The sequence below is a fragment of the Heteronotia binoei genome, chromosome 2, assembly GCF_032191835.1.
Source record: "Heteronotia binoei isolate CCM8104 ecotype False Entrance Well chromosome 2, APGP_CSIRO_Hbin_v1, whole genome shotgun sequence".
Taxonomy (NCBI): Eukaryota; Metazoa; Chordata; class Lepidosauria; order Squamata; family Gekkonidae; genus Heteronotia; species Heteronotia binoei.
In genome coordinates, this window is record NC_083224.1 from 91,480,604 (window position 1) to 91,507,175 (window position 26,572).

Below are 26,572 nucleotides of genomic sequence, written 5' to 3' on the forward strand. Positions count from 1 at the left end.
CTAAAGGTTACTTGCAAGAGTGCTCAATAAAAGGGTCCCTGGTGTTTCATTTGTATATAAATGGTATTAAAAGGGGGAGAGTAGAGAAGGGTAAATAGTATACCATCCTTTCTCTGGGAATGGGCCTTTAATGCCTGTATTAAAACTGCCCAAGTTACAGTTAAGGTGGTAAATCTTGCCCGCAGTCTCCACAGACTTAGACCAGCATAATTCTCATGCATATTTGATTATTTGCTGCTTCCTGCATTCCTTCATACAACTGAGAACTGGAATCAGAGTGAGTGGGTGGCTTATGGGAGATTACACAGGTGGTACAGGACCTTTAAATAGTCCGTGCAAATATCTTAGTAACTGGAGAGAGAAAAGGAATTGGGTTTAAGGTACAGATTTTTTTAGCTTTACCTCCAGTGTTAATTTAACTGCTGAAAGCATGAAAAAAACTCTCTTTCCTTCTTCTGGGCAGACTGTGCTTAAATCTTTTTGGCTCATTGATAGAAGCTGTTTTCCATTCAAGACACCAAGTGATTTCACTGTCCTGTTGAAAAAGAAAGTTAATAGAGTTGTGCATTTGAATTCAAGAAGTGGTATGAATTTGGCACACAGTCAAAGAAAACCCTCTTTCAGCTCTGATTAAGTGTGGCGGTGTCTTCTCTCACCTTGCCTGTTATATAGGCAATATAATTGTCAAATTGTTTATAAGGGAGAGAGGCATGCATTTGTGTACACTTACTTGTGTGCATTTTTAGTTACCATATTTGAACTTAAGAATGAACATATGAAGAACTCTGCTGGATCAGACCAGTGGTCTACCTAGTCCAGCATCCTATCTCATGCAGCCAACCAGTTCCTCTGGAGGGCCAGCAACAGAGAATAGAAATCAAGGTTTCCCTCTGATTTGCCTCCTGGCTCTAGCATTCAATGTAGAGGTTCCCCTCAGTCACCATGGCTAGTAACCAAGGCTTTTTTTTTTAGCAGGATATAACAGCGTGCCTCGCGGTCTCACTGGATCGCTTCTATATGCGGCTTATGGCTACTCCAGCCCCTCTTCAGCCTCAGTTCTTCCTTTAAAATTTTACCTCATGACTATAGAACTTGAGGGGTGGGTATACTATGGATTTCTCAATACTCATCTCTTCGGGGTTTTTGTTTTGCTTTCAGATGGATATAAACTCAGCCTGTAGGGGACCACAGCAGCTTTGATAGCTTTCCCAGTATACTGGCACCAGAGAACTTTAAAGTAAACCACAGAAATTTATTAACATACACACACCGTCTTCAACTGGGGAATGAGAAATATATACATGGGCTATATTGTATCTCAAGCAGTTAACAGTTTCTTCATATTCAGGCTTTATAATATCAAGTTCACTTAGGTCTCTCAGGTTTCACAGATCATATAAATTCACTCTCCCAACACTATTCTAGGTTGGCCTCTTGGGTATAATGTGCGAAGTCCCTTAAGTCGACTGGTGTCTCTTCTCCCAGCCCTTCAGACTTCCAGACCCACATCTTTCCCTCAACCATCTCTTTAGCTCTTAAGAGAAGTGTCTCTGTATCTGTGACCTCTCAGGTCTTTTACTGTGACTCTTCTCTAGTCACACACAGCCCCGTGGCTGTCTAAACAGAGTGAACAGTGAGCTTTGCTTCTCTCGAAGACTCTCCTCAGCTCCTGTCTCAGCTCCTTTTCAGACCAACTGCTCTCTTCAGCAGTCTCCCTCAGACTCCGTCTGACACTAACTGCCCTCAGCCATTAGCTGTCAATCACCTCTGAGAGTTCGAGCACTCTGGCCCCCACCCTCAGATCATCTGACGCAGGCTCTATGTGTCCTTAGTTTTCTTGTTAACCCCTTCATTACCGTCACACAGGAACACAGTGGAATGCAGTTCTGGCTGACTGGGCATCAGGGGTGTGGCCTAATATATAGATAATCAGACGTGCATCTTTTTTTATTATTGGATTTATATCCCGCCCTCCACTCTGAAGAGTCTCAGAGCAGCTCACAATCTCCTTTACCTTCTTTCCCCACAACAGACACCATGTGAGGTGGGTGGGGCTGAGAGGGCTCTCACAGCAGCTGCCCTTTCAAGTATAACCTCTGCCAGAGCTATGGCTGACCCAAGGCCATGCTAGCAGGTGCAAGCAGAGGAGTGGGGAATCAAACCCGGTTCTTCCACATAAGAGTCCGCACACTTAACCACTACACCAAACTGCATCTTGGATTTTTATGGCTGGAAAATGTATGGAATTGTTTTTAATGTATATTCTGTTTTTTAATATTCGATGTGGCTTTTAACTCTTGTTAGCTGCCTTGAGCCTGCTAGGGGAGGGTGGGATAGAAATTTGATTAAAGTAAATAATATGCAAATGAGTTCCTGCTGTTTTTTTCTTAATAATATGCAAAAAAGCCCTGCTAGTAGCCACTTATAGACATATCCTTCATGAATCTATCTAGTACCCTTTTAAAGCTTCTTTTCCTGTGGCCATCGCTACATTCTCCAGTAGTGAATTCCACATTTTAATCACTCTGTGTGTAAAGTAGCATTTCCTTTTGTCTGTCCTGAATCTACTGCCCATCAGCTTCACTGGATACCTTCAAGTTCCTGTACTTTGGGAGAGAAAGAAAAAGCTCTGTCAACTTTCTCTACCCCATGCATAATTATAGAAACCTTTTATCATGTCCTCCCTTAGTTGTTTCTTTTCTAAACTGAAAAGTCTTAGACTTGTTCAGTTTTTCCTCATAGGAAAGGTGCTCCAATCCTCTAATCTTTTTCGCTCTACTTTTTCCAGCTCTGCAATGTCCTTTTTGAGATATGGTGATCAGAACTGTACACTATTCCAAATGACACTGCACTGTAGATCTATACCAAGGGTTTTACAACATGGGCTGTTTTATTCTCAGTCCATTTCCTAATAGTCCGTAATGTAGAGTTTGCCTTAAGAACATAAGAGAAGCCATGTTGGATCAGACCAATGGCCCATCCAGTCCAACACTCTGTGTCACACAGTGGCCAAAAAATCAGGCACCATCAGGAGGTCCACCAGTGGGGCCAGGACACTAGAAGCTCTCCCATTGTCGCCCCCCCCCCAGCGCCAAGAATACTAAGCGTCACTGACCCAGACAAAGACTTTCATCAATATGGCTAATAGCCACTGATGGACCTCTGGCTCCATAAGTTTATTCAATCCCCTCTTGAAGCTGTCTATGCTGGCAGCCATCACCAGCTGCTGTGGCAGTGAATTCCATGTGTTTATCACCCTTTGGGTGAAGAAATACTTCCTTTTATTCATTCTAATCTGACTGCTCAGCAATTTCATTAAATGTCCATGACTTCTCATATTGTGAGAAAGGGAGAAAAATACTTATTTCTCTACCTTCTCTATCCCATGCACAATCTTGTAAACTGTCGTGTCACCCCTCAGTCGATGTTTCTTCAAGCTAAAAAGCCCCAAGTATTTTAACCTTTCTTCATAGGGAAAGTGTTCCAGCCCTTCAATCATTCTAGTTGCCCTTTTCTGCACTTTTTCCAATGCTATATCTTTTTCGAGGTGTGGTGACCAGAACTGTACACAGTACTGCAAATGAGGCTGCACTATCGATTTATACAGGGGCATTATGGTACTGGCTGATTTGTTTTCAATTCCCTTCCAAATAATTCCCAGTATGGCGCTGACCTTTTTTATTGCAATTGCACACTGACTCAACATTTTCAGTGATTTATTTATCACAATCCCAAGATCTCTCTCTTGGTCAGTCTCCGCCAGTTTACACCCCATCAACATGTATTTATAGTTAGAATTTTTTGCCCCAATGCGCATTACTTTGCACTTGGCCATGTTGAACCTCATTTGCCATGCTGACGCCCACTTGCTCAGCCTCAGCAGATCCTTTGTAGTGCCTCACAATCCTCTCTGGTTCTCACCACCCTGAACAATTTAGTGTCATCCGCAAACAGCCACTTCACTGCTTACTCCCAACTCCAAATCATTTATGAATAAGTTAAAAAGCATCAGACCCAGTACTGAGCCCTGCAGTACCCCACTGCTTGCCACTCTCCACTACGAAAATTGCTCATTTATACTCACTCTGTTTCCTAATTAGCCAGTTTTTGATCTACAAGAGGACTTGTCCTTTTACTTCATGACTCTCGAGCTTACTAAGGAGCCTTTGATGAGGAACCTTATCAAAAGGTTTCTGAAAGTCAAGGTAAACAACATCTATTGGGTCCCCTTTGTCCACATGTTTGTTCATTCCCTCAAAAAACTCTTAACAGGTTAGTGAGTCAAGATCTTCCCTTACACAACCCATGCCTTTTCCACTGCTATGTAAGTAACCTCAAAACTATGCAAGAAATCAAACAATTTAAAGTAGAGAAAACTGAACTGAACTTCATAAGCCATATTGTCACCCACTCACCCAGTTTGTGGAAGTCCTCGTGGAGCTCCTCACAGTTAGCTTTGATTTTCACCATCCTGAATAATTTTGTGTCATCTGCAAACCTAGCCACTACACTAGTCATTCCTTGTTCCAGATTACTGAAGAATAAATAAAATTGTAATGGTTCCAAAACTGATCCTTGTCAGACCCCACTGCTTACTTTCCTCCACTATGAGAACTGTCTGTTGATTCCTACTCTTTGCTTCTTGTTAATCAGTTTTTAATCCATAAGAGAACCCATCATCTTATCCCATGACTGCTAAGTTTTCTCAGGAGTCTTTGGTGAGTACTTTGTCAAAAGCCTTTTGAAAGTCCAGGTATGTAATGTCTATTGGGACACCATTGTCTACATGCTTGTTTGCTTTCTCAAAGAACTCCAAAAGGGTGGTGAAGCAGGGCTTCCAATCTGCAGAAGTCATGCTGATTTTCCTTCAGCAGGCTTTGTTCGTCTATGTGCCTATCAAGTCTATCTTTGATTACAGTTCCTACTAATTTGCCTGGGAAAGATGTTAGATCGACTGGACTGTAATTTCCTGGTTCCCCTCTGGATCCCTTTTTAAAAACTGGTGTAACATTTGTAACCAGGGGTGTAGACTTTTCAATTTCCCCTGGGGGGGGGGCTGGGGCCCAGCCGGAAACATTTGATCCAGTGACATCATAGGGAGGAGCTAGTGACATCAGAGAGGGGCTTCCATTATCACTACCTATGAATTTATGGAGAAGCTCCATCCCCATAAATTTAGGGAGCACCCCCCCCCCCTAAAAATGCCCATGGACCGAGCCAAACCCAGAAAAAGGTGGGAGTAGGCCAGTGGTTATAGTGGTACCTTAGAGGTCTCTTGCTGTGTCCTGTTTTTGAAATTCACTTTTAGAATAGTCACTTTAAGATCTGCAAATATACATATCATGTGCATAGGACAAACTAATGGTCAAATATTTGACAGTAAAAGGCAATACAGAAAGTAATTTTTTTTTATTTATACCCCACCCTCCCCGCCAAGGCAGGCTCAGGGCGGCTAGAAAGCTTTAGGGGAACATTTCCCTTCTCCCCGCTGTTTTCTGATAACCCTGAAGTACAATCTCCTTTACCTTCCCCCCCCCCCCCCCATCCACAACAGACACCCTGTGAGGTAGGCTGGGCTAAGAGAGCTCTTACAGCAGCTGCCCTTTCAAGGACAACTCCTACAAAAGTGGTGATTGACCGAAGGCCATTCCAGCAGCTGCAAGTGGAGGAGTGGGGACTCAAACCTGGTTCTCCCAGATAAAATTCCGCACACTTAACTACTGAACCAAACTGGCTGTCACCAACTATATGTTGGGTTCAGTATATGCTACAGTTTACAGCTGCTGCTGATACCAGGGCTTGACACCTAAATCATTCAGTTTTCACTTATACTCAGAAATCAAACTTTCATTTCATGTATTCAACATATTCTGCCCTACACACAAAATGGGCTCAGGATGGCTCACATAATAAAACCAACAGCAGCAAAACAATAAATAAGATCAATGATTAATAGCAAAAAAAAAAGCTCATGTCAGATAAAATAAGTGTGTGTGTAATCTAAATGAAACAGTGTACATGCACACAAAAGCTGATGCCCAGAATAAAACTTGGTTGGTTCTTAAAGGTGCCACTGGCCTCAAATTTTGTTCTCAAAGGCCTCTGATCTTCATGGCCACACTCAATCTCACTTTCCCCCAAAATGTAAATTAGAACCAAGCAAGTATTTTGAATCCACCAACAATGTTCCCTCAAAGCTGCAGTGTCTTGTAATCAAAAACTCTTTGAGTTACTGGCATTAAAGTTGTGAGCTACTGCATAAATTATTGTGCTCTAGGGCCATTTTTACTGAGCGAAGACAAAAATGTGTGAGCTGGAGGCTAAAAATCTGAGCTAGCTCACGCTAACTCAGAGGGAACAGAGAGCCTGCAGTCTGTTGGTGCATTAAAAGTGGAGGGGGAAGGAATGTCACTATAATCTTGACAATTGCTGCCCTATCCAAGGCTGATTGGTTCATCGTCTTTTCCACCTCATGAGACTTTCAAGGCAAGAGAAGCAGAAGCTCAATTAGCATTTCTAAGGCGCTGAGCTTGGGTTGTAAAGTCATTCATAGTCATTCACTGACTTTGAAGCTAAGAGGGAAAATCACACACAGCCGTTATTGCCCCATTCATGCCTTTGAAGCCCCAGGTCTTGTGTTGATTGCCCATCGGGGGCTTAGCCCCAGGTGGGAAAATCTCGGGGGGGGGGGGGGGGCTGGAGCCCCCCAGCCCCTGCGTACTTTATGCTTATGTTTGTAACCAGTCTTCTGCTACAGCAACTGAATTTAGTTGTATTACGCTTCTATCATTATTACCCTGAGTATTTATGGAATCATCTCTTTGTACTGACTTTTCCTGAATCAGGGGCTCCCCAGCTCCTGTTCGCTTTTCTCCAGGACTAGTTTAAAAGCTGCTATGCCACCTTTTTGATATTAATCACCAGCAGCATGTTTTCCTTTTGGTTCAAGTGAAGCCCATCTCTTGTACATTTCAGCTTAGCCCATAAAGTTCCCCAGTATATACGCTTTCTCTCAGCACAACTTTCTCATCCATGCATTGAGACCCCTGATCTGTGCCTGTCTAGCTGGCCCTGTGTGTGGAACTTGCAGCCTTTGGGATCCTGACCTTTAACTTTCTGCCTACTAACCTAATTTTTTTTTCCCAGGACCACCCAACTACATTTTCAATGTCACTGGTGCCCACATGCATCATGACTGCTGACTCCTCCCCAGCACTACCTATCTAGTATTCTTTTGTATTCCACACAGAATTTGGCATTATGATAACTTTCTCCTTTATTTCCTTAAATAACAAGTTTTCCGTTCACATTGCTCTGGCGATTAACATGATGACATGTCAGGACAATTTGGAGCTGGGGAAGGCTGGCAGTTAGATAGGACTTCACTGCTATGTATTTATTTTATTATGGGCTCAGGGCAGCTAACAATAATAAAAAAAACATAATGCTAAAATAAAATCACAATAAAATCATTAAACATTTCATATTATTTTGTACAATTTAAAACAATTCTATCAGTTTGAGTTTCATTCCCTAAAGTTCAAGATGGCATGGTTAGTTCTTATTGAGCACTACATGTAATCATGATGTTAGGTGTTGTTTAGCGCTCTACATTTATAATGGGATGGGTTCAAATACCAGTGCTGTGGAATAGTGGTCACCTTCCCCTTTAGATGTTAAATGCCAACCTAAATAAACTCTCTTGCAGGCCCTGTGGAATTGTGGCAAATCCCTGATGTTTTGGGGGAGGGCTTTCCACAGAGCAGGGGCTGTTGAAATCACCTGCAGATACTATCTGTCTCCCTTCTCCAAACATTCCCTCTATTCTCCTTGCCATTATCCAAAACTGTCATATTCTTTGGAAACTTTTATTTTGGCTGCAAAATTAATTGCAAGTCAAGCGTCACATAATATTGGTTACCTCTTTAGAGTTTTTATTTGTTTTCTATATTGTACAGTGGTTCTTAACTTTTAATCTGCTGCTATCCTCTAAGAATGCGACATTATAATTAAATACCCCTAAGTCACAAAAAAGCATTCCACAGTGTAGCTCAATTAATATATGCATGCTGATGATATATGTGTATGCCTAGATCTCAATGAAACCCTTGTGTCCGGCGGCTGTTCATGTTAGGTTTCATGGCTATTTGCTATAGACCTCTTATTTAAGGGCCCAGGAGAGAAATCTAGAATTTGGGATTTTATTCCCATGCTGGGATGAGCAGTAAAAACAACTCTCTTCCTCTTAGCTATTAGAAAACGAGCCAGCCCCAAATCCTAAATGCCCCCCCCAAGTGCTGAATGTCCAGCCGCATTAGCAGAATGCCTCCTTACCATTCAAACTAACATATAGGAATAAAACTTGTGAAAAAGTCTATACTATTTTTCCCAATGGGCTTAGTTTGGAAGAGTCTCAAGTTGCTAATAGCCTATAGAAAACAGTCTTAATGGGTCATGCCATTGCTTCTTCCCATCCTAAACACAGATGAGAAAAATCAATTCTTTGCACAAAATCTACAAAATCGTTAATTGGATAATAGCAAATCTGTATAAGTGCTGGGTGAAGACTAGAGTGAGATTTCTTGAGTCTCTTGTTAATGTGATACTTACATATTGGAGAAACCTTTTAATTTGAGCCAAGCTGTAACCTCTGCTGGTGTGGAAGTTGGCTGGAGATCAGGAATACTCTTTGGGGCCTGAAGGCAGGGAAACCAGAAGGAAAATTTCATAGTAAATTAGAAAAACAACCCGTCATTTTCTGCATTAGGTAACTATAGCCTTTATTCCTGAGCAAATGATCAGAGGTGAACTTTGGTACTTGGGTTTTTACCTTGCAGTTATCAGCTCTGGGGAGGGGAGATGAGGACAATAAATTTTTACTCAAAAGTCAGTGCAGAGCAAAATGTCATCTAACCAGCTAGGTGCCCACTGGATCCAGGCTTAGGGGACTCAGTATGGTCTTTCAGCATTTCTGACTGCTCCAGTCAGGGCTGTGAGTATTGACTGGTCTGCCAGTCAAGGGCACTGCCTCACCTTGCCTTGTAAACCCAGAGATCTGTGAAGGAAAGGAGATGGAGGAAATGGTATCTTATCTTTCCCCAGGACATTTAACCTGCAGTCCTAAGGATATTGCATAACATGGGACATTCTTCTGAGTTGACCTTGCTTAGGATTTCCCCCAAACTCTACTTTTGGTTGTGCCTTAGATTTCCTGTCTTGGGCAGTTTTCTGGATATGCAGTAATGTTGTACAGTCTATTAGAACTCTCAAAGAAGAAGAAGAAGATGATGATGATATTGGATTTATACCCCGCCCTATACTCTGAATCTCCATCTCAGAGCAGTCATAGTCTCCCTTACCTTCTCTTCCCCCCTCTGCCCACAACAGACACCCTGGAGGTAGGTGGGGCTGAAAGAACAGCTGCCCTTTCAAGGACAACTCCCACAAGAGCTATAGCTGACCCACGGCCATTCTAGCAGCTGCAAGTGGAGGAGTGGAGAATCAAACCTGGTTCTCCCAGATAAGAGTCTGCACACTTAACCACTACACCAAACTGGCAGGATTCCACATTGGTGCCCCTGCATCATTGCCTGTTCCCAGGAAATAATTGCACCTACTTGCTCCATGCTGTTCCCTTTGAGTGCCTTCTGATCCATGGGCTCCAGGATGTTGTTAGGGATGTAGCCAGTCTCTCCTGCAGTATTTCTAGCAAGCCACCATTTTTTTTGTTGGTCCAAAACCTATATAAAGGGGAGTACATGATTTGTGACTGCCTTCTGATACCAAAACTCTGAGCTCTATTAAAAAGGGCAATATCCCAGTAATCAAACCTAGAGATGTCACTTGAGTATCCCCTTCTGATTTCTTTTCATTAAGAGCATTTTAAAATATTTTGGATATCTGAATCAGCACTCCTGAAGCTGGTGTGCTTGCCTTTTTTAAAATTTGAAGATACACGATAGCAAAGTAGTTGAACATTGGGATGGAGTGGGGGATCCTCTGACCTTTATGAGCAGTTCAGCAATGGAGTTAATTTCCTTGCAGAATGTGCCTATGGAGACTTCAATAAAATGTTGGCTAGACTCCCACCTCTTTTTTTTTTTTGGATGCTCTGGATCCACAAATGGTTGATGAATTCACTCAATAGAAATGCATTCATCTGCAGGAATGATTTCATAACAACTGTATGTAGACTCCTTAATTCTCAGTTGTCCTTGCTGGTCTTATTGTGCTAAGGAAAAAGCTGAAAGCCACGCTCCTAAAGTAAGAATGATGAAGTAGGGCTTCTCTTCCTGTTTCTCTTAATCTTTCAGTCACCACCTTCCTGCCCATGTCTTTTCCTCTGTGCTGGCTTTCAACTTCTGTTGTCAAAAAGTCTTTAAGTTGTCATTCATGCCCCGTCCTGCTCCTGACTGAATTGGCATTGCTCAAGTGTGTGTGTGTCTATCTGTAAGTAAATAAATGAACAGTAGCAACAAAATGGCAGGATAGTAGGGCAAGGAGCTGTGCTCCAAAATGCCTTCTTTTGATCTTTCTATTGACCAGTCATGTAATCCACCTTGCTAACCCTTACATCTGAAAGCTTCAGAAAGGCTTTTGTACACACTCTGCAGGCAATGGGCAGTAATATCAGAGCCATATAATCACACTGCAACTGAAAAATGGCTGTACCCTTGGGGCATGGGAAAAGTGGAAGATCATACCCATTCTCTTTTGAGAGATGCACTGCAAGTCTATGGTCTGCAAAATGTAAACTTTAAAAAAAAATTAAGTGACACTTAAGCATGTGACTTGCAGTGGTTACATTGAAGATTCAGCAAGCATGGTGTAGTGCTTAAGAGTGGTGGATTCTAATCTGGAGAACTGAGTTTGATGCCCCACTCCTCCACATAAAGCCAGCTGAGTGACCGTGGGCTAGTCACGGTTCTCTCAGAACTCTCTCAGCCTCACCTACCTCAAGTCACAACAAGGAGTGATTGTAAGCACTTTGAGACTCCTTAGAGTTGAGAAAAGCAGGTGTGAAAACCAACTCCTCTTCTTTTAAAATCAGAATGATATAGCTGCTAACCTGAAGAGGTGACAAACTATCTAGTAAATTTTTATTCTGCCCTTTTCTAAGGAGCTTAAATCAACCTTGTGGTTCTTCCACCCTCATTTTATCTTCACAGCAAGCTTATGAGGTAAATTAAGCTGAGAAAGGATAAGTGGCCAAGGTTCGTGGTTGAGTAGGTCCAACACTAATCACTCTGCACTTGCTCTCTAAAAGTGACATATTTTATATGAACTGCAGTTATCTGAAGATGTGGTTAGGTTATAAGGCACATTTCCTGCTGTACAATAAAGAAAGGTTGACTGGTTGACACTGACAATGAACATTAATAGAGGGTTTACTAACCCTGTACAAAAGTAACTTCACATTTGAACAGAGCAGCCTTCTGACCAGAAGTTATTCTATAAAGGGTAAGGAGGTTCTGCCTTACCTCTAGCAGATCTCCCTTCATGACAGTGAGCTCTCGGGGGTTCCTTGCATGAAACTCAATTATGGCTTTCATGAGCTGGGGAGAATAAGGTGCCCTGAAACAGAGATGAAACGAAAGCAGGAGAATAGGGGAAATTGGCTTTTTTGAGATCTCTAGCAAATATGCATTAGGGAAGATTAACAACACAACTTACTATGCTTCCAAGGGCTTCTTGAGATAGACTGAAATACCCTTGTCTGGATGGCCCAAGCTAGCCTGATATTGTCGGATCTCAGAAGCTAAGCAGGGTCAGCTCTGGTTAATACTTGAATGGAAGACCACCAAGTAAGGCAAAGCTTTTCTGAAATTTTGAGGGGAAAAAGTGGCACCACCTCAAAATGGCTGCCATGGCATCGAGCCAATCACAGAATGTTGGCCTGGGAGGCTCCAAGAAAAGCATCCTTCTACAACAGAGGCAGCTGTTTCTGAATGGTGCTTCCTTGGGCACAAGTATTCCTGAAAGTACCCTCTGTTCCAAGAAGCAGAGGAAAGCCAGGACTAGCTTTTCACTTAGAAGAAGATATGCTATTTGGTTTCAGTTTCTTAGTAAAGGGGATGGCTTACTCCCTACACAGCTCCAGAGAGGATACCAAGTCTGGAGACATAAAGAAATCTGTCTGTGGCTAAGCTGGGGTTGTATGGTTGTAAAACACATGCCCAAGATCAACTCAGCAGTTTGTTGTCAAAACAGATGGGAGGGAGTGATTTGAAGTGCCCTGTTTCCCCTCTATTACATTCAATACCCTTTGGATTTTTTAAAATCACCAAGACTCAAGAGGCAAACAGGCTCCCGGAAATATGTTAGTGAGCATGATGGTGCCTCTGGGTGCACACTGTGGATGTACAAAGTGTGATGACCTGACATTGCTGTCACTACTACAAGCTCTGTTTCCAGGAATATCTTCTTTCACTTTAGTAATATGCTTGCCAAGTTTGATAAGAGGACATACCTGTCTGAGAAAGTAGTTTGTCTTCTACTGTGGGCCTGTAGTGGGGAAAATACAAGTACTGAATGGGCAAAATATATATGTGTGTGTATATGCATGTATGTATATGTGTGTGTGTCTATGTATGTATATACCGTATATATACACACACACACACATATTGGCCACTGTGTGACACAGAGAGCTTTTTCCCACACAGCTTACCGCGGAGTGAAGTCCCTCCTCACCACGCAGCATCTGCTTGGATTTCCCACCAACTGCTCCGCAGAAGCAGGAAGATCCGCGGCTTTTGCGTTGCTAACGTAAACTGGGTTTTAGCGATTTACATTTGCGATGCAAAAGGCCCGGCACTTCCTGCTTCCATGGAGCAGTTGGTGGGAAATCCGAGCAGATGCTGCGCGGTGAGGAGGGACTTCGCTCCGTGGTAAACTGTGTGGGAAAAAGCTGAGTGTTGGACTGGATGGGCCATTGGCCTGATCCAACATGGCTTCTCTTATGTTCTTATTGTTGTGAAAGTAAAACTGCTAATGTTCATTAAACAGATCTACATGTTTGAGGGCTCACTGTATTTGCATGATTACGCCATGCCCGTGATCTTGGATATGCAATACTCTGAAACCATATAACAGAAATCTATCTGAAATGAATGGAGCTGTAAAGGTTTTCTACTGTACACATACCCTGCATTATTTTCTGTGATGTGCTGTTATCATGTGCAAATAGATTCCTAGTTTTTCAAAAAGCCCATTTTTTTCTTTAAATTATGGGAATAACAGCTTCTCTCCTCTAAAAGAGCTGTGGAGCAGAATCCTGTAAGCCTTTTTATGTGAGGCAATTTGTCATTCTCATAGTAGTCCTATGAGTATTTTCAGGGGAATCAATCAATCTTTTCCTGGAACAATTTAATAGACTGGGCAAGATGTAAATTGGTAGCTTCTGTTCTTTCCATAGTAGAATATATTAGGTGTTGATTGCATTTCAGAAGCTGTTGGCTCTGTAGTTGCCAAGATCAGTACATAAGTTCACCAATAGAGGGTGGCTAGCTACCACTACATGAGCTATTCATAGTGGTTGCATTCTACAGGCAGCAATGTCTGGTTCTGCTGTCTACTTTTTGGGAGAAACTCACCTTACTGAGATCAAGAGACTCCTGCCTTTGGGTGGATGAGGGAGGTACCCATCCATCAGAGAATACAGGGTTGTATGGAGGGATAGATTCTCCATTGAGGTATTCTGACCTGTGTGGAAAGAATTTATAGTGCAGGTCATTAAAAAGTGGATCCAGCTACAATGGTGAAACCAAGGATAGTTCTAATCATATGGACTATAGTACCCATCACCTCAAGACTTTCTAGAGCCAGCATTGTATAATAGAGAATTGGACAAGGATCTGGGAAACCCATATATCTCCACTACATCATGGAAGCTTCCTGAGTGATCCTGGACCAGTCACACACATTGCCAGCCTAACCTACCTCACAGGTTTGCTGTGAGGATAAAACAGAGGAGAGGAGAACCATAAGCTGTTTTGGGTCCCCACCAGAGGAACAAAGTCAGGGTATAAATGAAGTAAAATAATCACATACATTCTGCTTCATGTTAATTTCAGTCACACAATTTCAAAGCACAGATGCCTGAACTGAAAGTTTGAAAGGAAGGCAGTCTTGATTTTGATAAGGAATAGGATGCAACTTTAGATTAAGAACATTAGCTTGATCAGAGCAGAGGCTTGTTGTGGCCAGCTATATAAAAAAACTGACAAAAACCAACACCTGACTTTTCAAAAGTTTAGGGTTGCTCATGAGCCCCAGCCCAGGATACATGTGAACATGAAGCTGACGGCAGCAACCCTCTACAGGGGTCTGGCTCCAGCATTTGGTGTTCAGAGTTTAGTTCATAACCAAGAGCCTAACTGCCCCAAATGGGGATTTGCTGAAACTGCTCCCTAATTTGAATGTAAACCTATATTGGTCAGTGTTACAGCCAATACATAAAGAAGGCTCAGGTGCACTCTTTCTACCTGGACAGTTCTTTCCTAAATCCTGCATGCGATCTTCAAAGGCAATCTTGCAAAATTAAGTCCTTCCTGCTGCACTGAGACATATATAATCTGTATATATATATTTCCTCTCCACTATAAAATCATTTACCATGTGTTGCTTTCTCATTTCCCTGCTTAGCAGAATCCTTACCTACTGAGACCCCAAGCATGTCCCAAGCTCTTCCATGTAGCCTGTTCATCTGAATTCAAGGAATGCTTCAGCAGATTAATAGCTGCTGGAATCAGCAATGGTGAGTCTACCATAGGGGCCAGTTCAGGCCATGGACAATTGGACAAAATCTGGAGATCGATAGTAAAGAAGTGTTACAAAGCATCATTCAACCCACCAATCTTTTTGTATCAGCCTGCAGAGGCTATTGCCCTGTTAGGACCTGTTTTTCATTGGCAGGCAGCAGAGGGAGACTTCAGTACAGTTCACCTTATGGCAAACATTCATCTTTGATGATCTTTGTGCTTACCTCAGTGCTTAAAAGATGTCAAGCAATGACTAAAAGGAACCATTCATCTCTTGCTTGTTTTTTCTAGGACAGGGGTCCTCAACATCATGCCTACGGATACTTTTCCTGATGCCCAGCAAGTGTTTTTAGAAAGTGCCCAGTAAGCTTCTGATTGGACACTGAAGACTTGATTGATTGGGAAGGTTTTTTCTTTAAATGTTGCTTTGGCAGCAGCTGCCACCACAGCACAAGCTCTGCTCATGACCTGAATTCAATCCCAGTGGAAGTTGGGTTTAGGTAGCTGGCACCAGGTTGACTCAGCCTTCTATCCTTCCAAGGTTGGTAAAATGAGTACCCAGCTTGCTGGGGGTAAAGTGTAGATGACTGGGGAAGGCAATGGCAAACCACCCCATAAAAAGTCTGCTGTGAAAACATTGTGAAAGCAGCGTCACCCCAGAGTCGGAAATGACTGGTGCACAGCATACCTTTTCCTTTTTGCCACAGAACAAGGATCTTCATTGTGTGTTTGGGGTAAGCTGCAGCAGCCATTGTATGGCTGGCTCAACCTCCTATGTCAGACTTTTTTTAGCTGCACGTACCATGCAATGTCAGGATTCCAAAGGTGTCTGCAGGCTCAAAAAGGTTGGGGAACCCTGTTCTAGGAGTTGCCTTCATGGAGTCTCCCTTTGGTGATTGTTTCTTCCCATCCTACACTTGGGGAGGTGGGATATGCCATCATACTAGGCACTGTCAAGGTCACCTACAAACCAGGAGTGAAACCTGAAAGCTCACAACTGCAGGACTGAAGCTCTGGGAAATCCAATGATTAGGGATTTTACTATGCTACATCAGAATCTCAAAAACCCACAGTTATATGGGAAGTGATAACTAAGGAAACACTAAAAGCAAGAAGCATGACACTTTTAATTGGCACAATACTTGCAGTGGACAAAGCAGAAAAGATGAGATGAACCAGATCCTGAGCACTTGGTTGTTGCAGTTTATGTTCAACCATTGCCTGGAAAATAGAAGAGTTTACTGTAAGGTCTGTTTCTCAGTATCCTTCCTGGGCATAAAGAAAAGAATGCACAGATGCAGGGGAGCAAACAACCCATGTTTCTGAGTCTCAGCCAGAGCTGGCACTAGGCCTTTGCCAGCCCCTGAACAAGGGATCTACAGTTCCCTCGCCCTGCACTGCCAGAAACTTGGCACTCCTATAACAAATACTCAGAGCTCATTTAATTATACTAAACACTTAACTCACTGTCTCCAGCACTACCAGTGGGTGGAGGAGTCTTGGTGTGGTGGACCCTTCAGACACCTTAACCTTGCCAGCTGCTTGGCATCAGCCATGTGGCTGATGGTCACAGCATAATTAAAAGAGTTCAGTCTCATCCAAACATTAAAATGAGCAGCTGCAGAGAAATTGCTTCCTTCTTTTGCAGCAAGATCATTGTGCTAAAGGGCAGTGGCCCTATGCCAGCCAAAGAAAGAAGCCCTGACCCATCTCAAAAGTCAGGACCATCTCTGTTTCAGTAAGGCAAAGTCAACGTGGCTACAACTAGATGTATATGTTAACAACTCACCTCTTTTTCCCCCTGACACCGTGAAACTAGTCTCCCTCCCCTAGCTATTCCTTCACCTTACCTTCCCCAGCTTATCTTTAAGATTTAACCTACAAGAGATGTTGATGATCAGAACTTCTGAGTATCCCTGGTCTTAAAAGCAACACAGCTGCTGGTGGTGGTGGCGACTGTAGACATGATGCTGGGGAAAGGAGGGAACGCTGCTCCTTTCTACACCAGTTCCCAGCTTGCAAATGGTCCTCCAGGTGGGAGTAATAGTGTGATTTTTGGTTCCTTTCACTCAAGCTAAAAGCAGTCATGGAAGCCATTTTCAATTTGGGAAACTGACTTAAGGTGGGAAGATAAACGCTATTGTGCTCACAGTTCTTTAGTGGCCCAAAATGTTTGCAAAGAAATTTGCTATTGGTCTTTCCATCTGAAATAAGTGTCTGCATTTGGACACAATGGAGGTCTGTGTACCACTGTCCTAGATATTCTGGGCTACAGAGTTAGGGGGGAACAGTATTTTCCTTCATAACTGTAGCCAGCTCAACTGCTGAGCTGGGAAAACGTCTGCCAAGGTCACACAGACTGTAGACTTACCAGCAAATTGAAGCTGTATTTAATCTTCTGGAAACAGTCCTTGAACTCAGGCTCTGGGGGCAGTGCTGCAGAACCAGATAAAAGATCAGATTGTCAGTCAGTTTTCTTATTTCAGACTGAGGCAGTTTCTGCATGGGTTATTGGCTCCAGGTTCAATGCTTTGGGGAGTGATCCCCCCCCCGTTTCCCCGCAGCGTCATCATAATACATTTCTGTACCTCCCTGGGTTTTCTCAGGTTTTTTTCTAGACTGCTGGGGAACTGAGGCAAGGAAATTGCAGGGAAGCTGCCATATGGAAGCCCCATCACTGGTGTGCTGTATTGGTAGCTGCACCAGCAGCAAGAAAACCACTAAACATAAGAAATGCAGATTGGTTAGCTACATCCTTGCAAGAGACTTGAAGCAGTCCTAAGGAGGTATACTCAGAAGTAAGTCCCATTTCATTCAATGGGGCTTACTCCCAGGAAAATGTTCTAAGGATTGCAGCCTCTGATTCTCAGGCTTCTTAACTTAAAATGCAATCCTATTGTGAGTTACTCTAGTCTAAGTCCGGTGAAATGCTAGACTAGAGTAACTGTGCAGGGGATTGCACTTCCAGTTTCAAATGGTAGTCTGAGATTCAATGCATTTACACAGCTTATTTCCTGATTTACAAGCCAGTTAAGTGCCAGTAATATGAATATAGTGTGACTGGGTGGGGTCCTGAAGCTTCTCACTGGTAAAAAAGGAGAAATGGGTTCCCTTTTTTTGATCACTGGAAAGAAAGGCTGTGCCAGGATTATGGAAGCCACATGGACAAAGCCAAAAGTGAGAAAGGGAACTGGGCAAGATGAAATGGAAAAACTGGTAGAATTCAACCAACTAGGCACTCATATTGTCCACAAGTATGTTCAGATCCAAAGTCTTAAGGAGTTGTGTGGATAAGACCACTATAACAGGTCACAATTGTTGCTTTCACCAATATTCCACATAAAAAGCAAATGATTTGCAAAACCCTCCCCCATTTTCTTCCTTTCTGATATTAATTTTAGGTCTGTGCACAGACTTGTGTTCCCTATTCCAAATGTTCATTGAAAATACATGGGTGTGGAATTTATTGCAAAAGTGTATGGTACAAAGTGGCTATACTTGAGTGCAATATCTGTTCAGGTTGTAAAGTGTATTTAGATAAGGCAGAGTGTAACCAAGCAACTAGCATTACATGAGCCAAAGGCTGATCCTCCCCTTCCCAGATGAACTGCAGCAGCTGCCAACACTTTACAGATTAAAAGCACTTCACAGTCCTTATACAGTGAACAACCTCCATAGTTGAATTGGTCCTTCATCCCCATTAAATATGCCACCTCCTGTTTCTGGGTAGTCCTCCCCTTCTTTTTACTTACTCTCCTGATTTTTCTTTGACTTCTTTTTTTTCTTTTTGTCATTGAGTGGTTTATTGGCATCCTGTAGCTTCTCTACAAAGATTTCAATGTCACTCAGGATATGGTTCAGGATCTCCTGCACCCAGGGGAGAAACAAAAATCGAGTCAGTTTCTATCTACAGCAGTGGTGTCTCATTCAAAGCGGTTCTTCAGCAATGCTCCCTCTAAGCTATGGAGTCTTGTGAGCAAAAATTGTGAGCTATTGGCATTAAAATTGTGAGTGAGTGATTGGGCTTACTGCATAAATTAGTTTGCTCTGAGGCCATTTTTCCTGAGCTAAGACAAAAGTGTGTGAGCCAGAGGCTAAAGAACTGTGAGATAGCTCACACTAACTCAGCTTAGAGGGAACTGGGAAATCTGGACTGGAGTGTAAGTTCCCCAAGGCAGCATATAAGGATGTAACATGGGAGGTTATGGTTTGTATTGTCTCCTTTACTCTCTAGGTATAGGCTTGGAAGGGAGGAGGCAGGTAAATCATCATCATAGAGCTCTGCCTGGCACACTGGACATCATCACTCATGTTTCAGAAATAGCCTGTAGAACAAAGGATTAGAGCTTTGTACATTTCAGTCTTCCATGTTAGCGAGCCTGGCTCCTAACTGCCCATTTTCCTGGTTATCTTGAACCAGTTTTTGAATTATCTTCTGATAGGAACTGGTGATCATTTGTCCTCAAATGACACTTCTTGATTGCAGCCTGCTCTTCAAAGAAGCCCAATTCATGGCTGTGTGTATTGTGTGTGAAGAGTATCAAGTCATAGCTGACTTATGGTGACTCCAGAAAGCAAGAAGCTGTCAAGGCAAGTGAGAAGCAGAGGTGGTTTGCCATTGCCTTTCTCTGCAGTCTTCCTTGGTGGTCTCCCTTCTAAGTACTGAACCTGTTTCAGTTCCAAGATCTGATTAAATTGAGCTGTACCATGCTACCTTCCCTCCTATCTATAACTGTACCCAACAGATATTTTTTTTCTCTTTATTTGTCTAACCAACCTCCCAGGCCATGCTGATTTCTTGCCTTGCATGTGCAAATGAGGATCAAATTTTCTACAATCCAGGCTCACAAGGTCTAGAAGTATCTCAGGAAAAGGGGTCCCAGTTTGGCATAAGTCAAAGTTAACATTCCAGGAAAAAAGGCCCAAAGAACTTACAGTAACTCTGTCTGTGTCCTGTGTTGTCTGAAACCCAGAATCCTCCCATGCAAACTCATCCTGTTGCTGTGCCGGTTCAACTTCTGCAAAAATGAGAGCCTCCAAGATCAGTAACAGTAATGCTGCACTATGTTCTAATTCCCTTTCCTGTTGAAACATACCCCAGTTGGTTTTGATTCAAATGCCTCTATAGCAGAGATGTATGTGAGAGCCCAATAACACTAGCTGGTCACAACTGCTGAATGGGGGGCAGAGTTGGGAGAAATAATGGCCATGTATTTAACAGCAGACACCTTTTGGTGGTCAAAGAAGTTGGAGGGTGAACCTGCATCATATAGCTTGGTGCAGTTTTGGTCCTGCCCTTCCTTTGTACAACCAAGCAATAACAGTAGTGCCCCTCCCCCATCTTAGGTGCTATTTTTTGTAGATAAAGAAAATATTAGACAAATGCCATAAGGCTTAGATCTAACTGAACCTTTCTGCGGGCAGAAAGATTTCTGCCTACAAAGTATGACTTTCTTGCCTCCCACTTCCTGCTGTAGCCCAAAATGCTGTTCCAAACAGCATTTTAGGGATATTTTAGGCTGCAGTGGGAAGAAGGAAATAGCTCGGTCCAAACCACAGTCTCTAGTGTTCTCTCCTTCAATGAAAACCAGTCCAGGTAAGACCACTGCCACTGGAACTTGTCATCACTCAGAGAACTGAGGACTTCATAACAATATAATAACTCCTATGTAGGGTTGCCAAGTCCAATTCAAGAAATATCTGGGGACTTTGGGGGTGGAGCCAGGATACATTGGAGTGGAGCCAGGAACAAGGGTGTGACAAGCATAATTGAACTCTAAGGGAGTTCTGGCCATCATATTTAAAGGGACAGCACATCTTTTTAAATGCCCTCCTTCCATAGGAAATAATGGATAGGGGTACCTTCTTTTGGGGCTCATAAAATTGGACCCCCTGGTCCAATCACTTCAAAACTTGGGGGGTATTTTGGGGAGAGGTACTAGATGCTATACTGAAAATTTGGTGCTTCTACCTCAAAAACAGCCCCCCCAGAGCCCCCGATACCCGTGGATCAATTCCCTATTATTCCCTACGGGAATCATTCTCCATAGGGAATAATAGATGGGGGTGGGGCTTCCCCCGCTGGCCAGCTGGCTGGGGGCGGGGGGAAGCCTGTAAAACCAGGAGATCCCCCGCTGGGACCTGGGGATTGGGAAGCCTACTCCTATGTTTTTAATAAAGTTAGGCCTCAATCAATAGCCATACTTCTGCCTTCCACTTTCCTTCCTTCTGAAATACATTCAAAAACATGTCCACAATTCTGGTTTACCACAGAAGTGCAAACCAGGACAGAAATACCACAGAAAAAGCAGACATTTCCCATCTCCTATGATGAGCAAAGGAAGTCAGCCTTACAAACTCAATCACTGGTCCTGCAGCATTCTGTAGCAGAGTGCATTGACAATGAACCTGCTAAAGCTGAAGCATCTCAGGCTAAGTGATGATTGAGTCAGTCAAGGCCTGGGGTGAGCACAACTGTCCTAAAGCCACACACAATGCCAAACAGCACTTTCCCAACTCTTCAGACACAACTGCTGCTAGAAGAGCTGTGTAACAGCTCCCTACTGGCTTGTAGCTTTCTGATAGTATCTATGACAGTTGCTGCAGGATTCAAGTTGCAGGTCGATGTGATAAATGGAGGGGCATTTGCAGAGTGTCCTAAGCAGTGCTGATACTGGATTTGTCCTGTTTTCATGCATGTACCTTGGTTCTCTATTTCAACCTCCTGCCTTTCTGATTCATCAGAATAGGAGTAGTGGAAGGTGCAAATGCTGCCTTATTTTACAAAGAGGAATTAGAAGGTAAACATTTAGTCACCTCTCTTATAGCCTGGAGGGACTGAGCTGACTTCCCAAGGATGCTGCTGCCGCCTCTGCCCTGGTGTTATGGATACAGAAGCATGGTCTGATTCCATCAGCAGTGCTGCCCGTTTGTTCTGGGGGTTGTCATTAAGACGTGCCTGGCTGCGCTGATGTAGCATGTTCTCCAGACTGTTTCTGGAGGTGAAATTACAAATAGGCATTTTAGTTCACAAGAAAAAAACCCTTGAGATAACTCAGTACCAAATGTCAAGAACATAAGAGAAGCCATGTTGGATCAGGCCAAAAAAATTATATATATATACACACACTGTGGCTAAAAGCCATTGATGGCTCTCTGCTCCATATTTTTATCTAACCCCTCTTGAAGCTGGCTATTCTTGTAGCCGCCACCACCTCCTGTGGCAGTGAATTTCACATGTTAATCACCCTTTGGGTGAAGAAGTACTTCCTTTTATCGGTTTTAAAGTAAATGTTAATCCAGAAGGATTGGAAAAGCACAGTTCTGGCATAATTATTTAAGGATGTCAGCCTCTAGGTGAGATCTGAGGATCCCCTGGAATTACAGCTCATCTGCAGACTACAGTGATCACTTCCCCTTGGCAAAAGGGTTCCAGGAGCTTCCCAGCCTTGATGGCAACCCTTTCCTTCTCCCTTGCCAGTGGCTGGGTGTGTGTGTGGACTGGTAACCCTATAATTGTCTTGATTAGGGTTGCCCACTCTGGGCATTTGGGGATCCAACCTGGAGAAGGCAGGGTTTGGGGAGAGGAAGGACCTCACTATAATGCCATAACACCCACTCTCTCTAGTCAGGAAATCAGTTGTAATTCCAGGATATCTCCAGGCTGCATCTGGAGGTTGGCAACCCTAGCTAGTCCGGTTTTTGGAGATGGCAGTGAGATGCTGTATTAGACAATAGAGAAGGGGAAATCTCACAAGACATTACTTGATGAATGGCAGTTAGGCAGGGCCAGCTCAACCATGTAGGTAAACTAGGCAGTCACCTACGGCTCCAAATCAGACAAAAGTGAATTTCTATGTTTATTTTTACTGTATTCATTTTTAATGTCAAGTAAATAAAGATAAAAATTCATCCTCATTTTTCTCTGTATTGAAGATGGCAGGGAGAACTCCAAACTCATTGTTCATCTGTGGCTCCAACAATCCTTTGGCTGGCCCTGGAAGCTTCAGTGCTTCTTCGTGGTGGGATTCTGATTTGCATCTGCTTTAGAACTTCAAGGCTGGAAAAGTCAATATCCAGGAACTATGTCTGTCTGTAAAGTACTGTCAAGTCACAGATGACTTAGGGCGATCCCACAGGGTTTGCAAGGCAAGTGATTAATCAGAGTTAGTTAGCTATTGCCTTCCTTCACGAAATCTTTCTTGGTGGTCTCCCATCCAAGTACTGATCCTGCTTAGTTTTCAAGATCTGATGAGACTGGGCTAAATCTCATCCAGGAATGATACATTGGGAATTATTAAATCTGAGTTAAAATCTGATTCTGTAAGAGACAGGTGTCGGTGTAAGTGGTGTCCCTAATTGCCCTGTTACCTGAGCAAGTCCTGACTTTGTCGTTCACCTTTCCATTCTTCAATTGCCTTCTCCAATTTGGTTTTCATCAGCTGTGCCTAATGGAGAATAAAGCACTACAGATTACGCCTCTGACCAGCAAGATCTACCAAAGCTCCCCTGCACTGGTCTTCCTGGATGTCTAACATCATATATGCTTCTGGCAGGACTGGCCCTGACTGTCTTGCACCCTAGACAAGGCTAACTTCTGGCACCCCCCCCCCCGCCTTGCACTGATAACATCACTGAGTCATGAGAGGGGCACCCAATTCGGTGCCCCCAAAAGGCCAGCGCCCTAAGCAATCACCTAGTTTGCCTTGTGGCAGGGCCAACCCTGGCTCCAGGAGGCAACAGCCAAGAGTCACTGGTACCATGATGAACAAAGATCATTTTCAGTTCCTTTGAAAAGATTAGCATTTCGTCCTGCAAAATCTTCTCATCTCTTTGGGAAAGAAGCTGCTGCTGAACTTGGAAACAGTGTGGCCTATAGGAACAATCCAGATTGTGGTGGGTGCAGGAGGTCAAAATTATGCAGAGAGAGAGAGAGAGAGAGAGCCTAGATTTTGCTCACCTCAATTTCCTCACACTGAAACAGCATGATACTGGTCCTATGTAATTTCATTTCTTTCATGGTGATAGCCAAAATGGAGTTGTAGATGCAGCTATCAAGAACACAGATACATTCCTGGATGCATTCCAGAGGGTAAGACTCCAGCTCTACCTGCAGGTAGGGGGTGAGAAGTTAGTCATTAGCAAATTCCACCTCTCGGAGTTTTCCACAGCTGGTAGCTGAAGGATGAGATGGGAAGCTTTCCCATCCAACCCATGAGAGAATGAGAAAGCAAGAAGATAGTCAATGTTTTGCTGGACTACTTCATCCTGTATTTGACACCAGGGATGCAGGGTTGTTTGTTTGTTGTTATAGCAGTCCTTAGATCAGTAAGTATCCAAGGTCAGATCTCCATTTATGAATTTTTTATTTTGAAAATCTTCACACTGCCTCTCCAGGGAAAAGACCTGGATAACATGCTTGAGCTGCAAAGAGCAACTGTAGGAAGTGGGCAGAATAAAAGAGAGATGTGATGCTGAGGGAAAGGGGTAACCCTCTCCCACTCCATTTCCCCAACCCAAAATTACCCTTCTTCTACAAACAGGGACCCACATTATGCCTGTCTTCTTTCCTACTGCAGCTTAAAGCAACTGAGGGATGAGAATTCTGACCAGGGAAATGGCACAGAGGTGCAAACACTGCAGTCCTAACTAAGGCATATTGCCTTCTCCTTTCACATTTGTTTTTTACCACTAAAATACACATCTGAGAATCCATTCATGAATTCTAGCATCATGTATGGTTTGGTCTTTGGAATTAGGGGTCTTGGGTTCTAAGATGCACACCTAGCTCCTTTTGACATCTTGCTGCTCCTGCTGGTATAAATGGTGTACAAAAGAAAAGAAGGCAGTTCTGCTTACCTCTGCTTCAATGTCAGTCAACAGCAACTTCTGATCCTTCACCTGAAGAAACATGTCTTGTCCCCACACCTGGCCTTGTGCATTCATCAACTTCAGACGACCAATACAATTATCTACATTGCAAATGTCCTTTCCATCCATGTAGCAAGTAAGAAGGTGCTGTAGACAGAAGTCAGTAGTCAGAGCAGGCAGATTTCCTGAAGGCAGAAACAGCCGCTAGGCCTGGGGACAGAATATTCTGTTACGGTTTACTGGGCTGTGGGGTGTTCCACTACAGCTTTCCCCTGAAATTCCCATGGGTCTTCTATATAAGGGCTGACAATCAGCAGATTAGTCAACAAACACATGAGCTGATTAATCAGATGTTATGCTAGAGCAACTTCTAATAAATGGGGCTATGAGCTGAGGGCATGTGTTGTTAAAAGGACATTTTGGGAGGGCCCTCTGCCTCTCAAAAGTTCAAACCTGAGAAATTTTGTTGGTCTTTAAGGTGCTACTGAGCTGAAATCTTGCACTTCTACTGCAGAACAACACAGCTACCCACCTGAAATGCTGGTTCTAGACTTCTTTGTATATATGAAAGAAAATATTAAATAAAATATTTTTCTTCTACAAATAAGTTAAACTGAATAAACAATAGGCAGGTAATTAATCAACAAAACATTCTTTAATCAGTTGACAGATGTACAGTAAAATTCTGTGCAGAGTTACACCACTCTAAACCCATTGAAACCAATGGTTTTAGACTGAAGGAACTCTGCCCAGGATTGTACTGCTTGTCTCCTAATGCTGGACCTCAAAAGGGCTCTTCAGATTTGAGCATTAAGTGGCCCAGCTGTGGGAATCTGCACTCTGCATGACTACCAACAGGCAGGACCAGATCTTCATGTTTTTTGAGGGGGGGGGGGCAAAATTTAAAAAATGATGCTCCCTTATGGGCCTTTCTATCTTATGGTCCCATAGGATACAATGGACTCCATACCCAATTTGGCTGGGGCAAGCCCCCCCCCTGCCCCCCCCCCCACCCCAATCCAGCCCTGCCAACAGGCTAGCAGACTGGTAGAGACTGTTTAAGTTAGTACTGCTAAATGGGTGCTGCAGCTAGATGGAATGGAGTTTTCTGTGCTTCCTGAGTCTTCTCCTACCTCAACCAGGTGTTTAAATTCATGTTGCTTATTTATCATCGATTCAAGATATTCTTTCCGCTGGCCTGTGGAACCAGAGAGAGAGAGAGCGCAAACAGATTGAAGGAAGCAACCTGATGATGTGTCCCATGTTGCCAGGCCTGTGAGAATCCTCTAATGCATGCAAGAACCAAAGGCATAAGACCTTTTACATTCTTGTAGGCAAGAATACAAGAATTCAGATTGGATGAGTACTACTCTAATTTTAGCTTTAGTTAGGTTGGAAGGGCACCTGGCAGCAGTTTTTAGCAAGGCCAGAGAGCCTCAATAAACAGCAGGAAAGAAAATTTGTTGGAAGACTGGGGAGTTTACTCAGTGTAGCTTCCTATGTAAATGAAAGAGAATTCCTAAAACAAGGAAGAAGGAAGAACAAAGATCCCTTTAGACTCATTTATGTATGAGGTTGTCACTGCATGATGTGGGAAAGAGATGTGGCAACCATAGGCCTCTGAGGCACTTTCTTGAGGTAAAGTGACTTTGTGATGTTACATGAGGCAGTTACAGTTGGGGTTTTCTTCCTGCATTTCAATATTATTTATTTATTTACTTTATTTATACCTGACTTTTTCAAGGTGAGAATTTTTAGACCAAGAGCTGAGGATTCCCAATAGATTATCTGGCAATACTGGACAAGACTTAAGGAGGAAGAGTAGAATAATCTTAGAGGCCTTACGGTAAATGGCCATGCCACTTGGTCGGGTCATGCTGGAAGTTCCGTTAAAGCTGGTCTCACTTTCACTGTAGAGAAAGCAAATAGATAAATCAAGT

At 43.2% G+C, this 26,572-nt stretch overlaps 1 protein-coding gene across 1 annotated transcript; it reads right to left on the reverse strand.

Moving 5' to 3' along the window:
- Nucleotides 1–108: 108 nt before the first annotated feature.
- On the reverse strand, nt 109–24,775 carry EPS8L3 (EPS8 like 3). The gene is made up of 15 exons (XM_060233293.1): nt 24,621–24,775; nt 23,722–23,871; nt 23,133–23,209; nt 21,579–21,757; nt 19,698–19,780; nt 18,515–18,629; nt 17,134–17,198; nt 15,909–15,983; nt 14,659–14,807; nt 13,596–13,704; nt 12,470–12,504; nt 11,481–11,574; nt 9,618–9,740; nt 8,611–8,696; nt 109–535 (listed from the first exon to the last, which is right to left on the reverse strand). Exons 1-15 carry the CDS (start codon nt 24,759–24,761, stop codon nt 376–378), a joined length of 1,641 nt encoding a protein of 546 aa, XP_060089276.1. The 5' UTR covers nt 24,762–24,775; the 3' UTR covers nt 109–375.
- Nucleotides 24,776–26,572: the final 1,797 nt, after the last annotated feature.

What these genes read in the sequence shown, in the direction of transcription:
- EPS8L3 (XM_060233293.1), bottom strand. Translation starts at nt 24,761, where the DNA reads ATGGATGGAAAGGACATTTGCAATGTAGATAATTGTATTGGTCGTCTG. An exon ending in CCCTCCAGGCTATAAGAGAG is followed by an intron (nt 19,781 to 21,578) that starts GTGACTAAATGT and finishes TCATTTTTGCAG; the next exon opens with AAGTTGAACCGGCACAGCAA. An exon ending in TCTTTTCTGCTTTGTCCACT is followed by an intron (nt 14,808 to 15,908) that starts GCAAGTATTGTG and finishes ATCGATCTCCAG; the next exon opens with ATTTTGTCCAATTGTCCATG.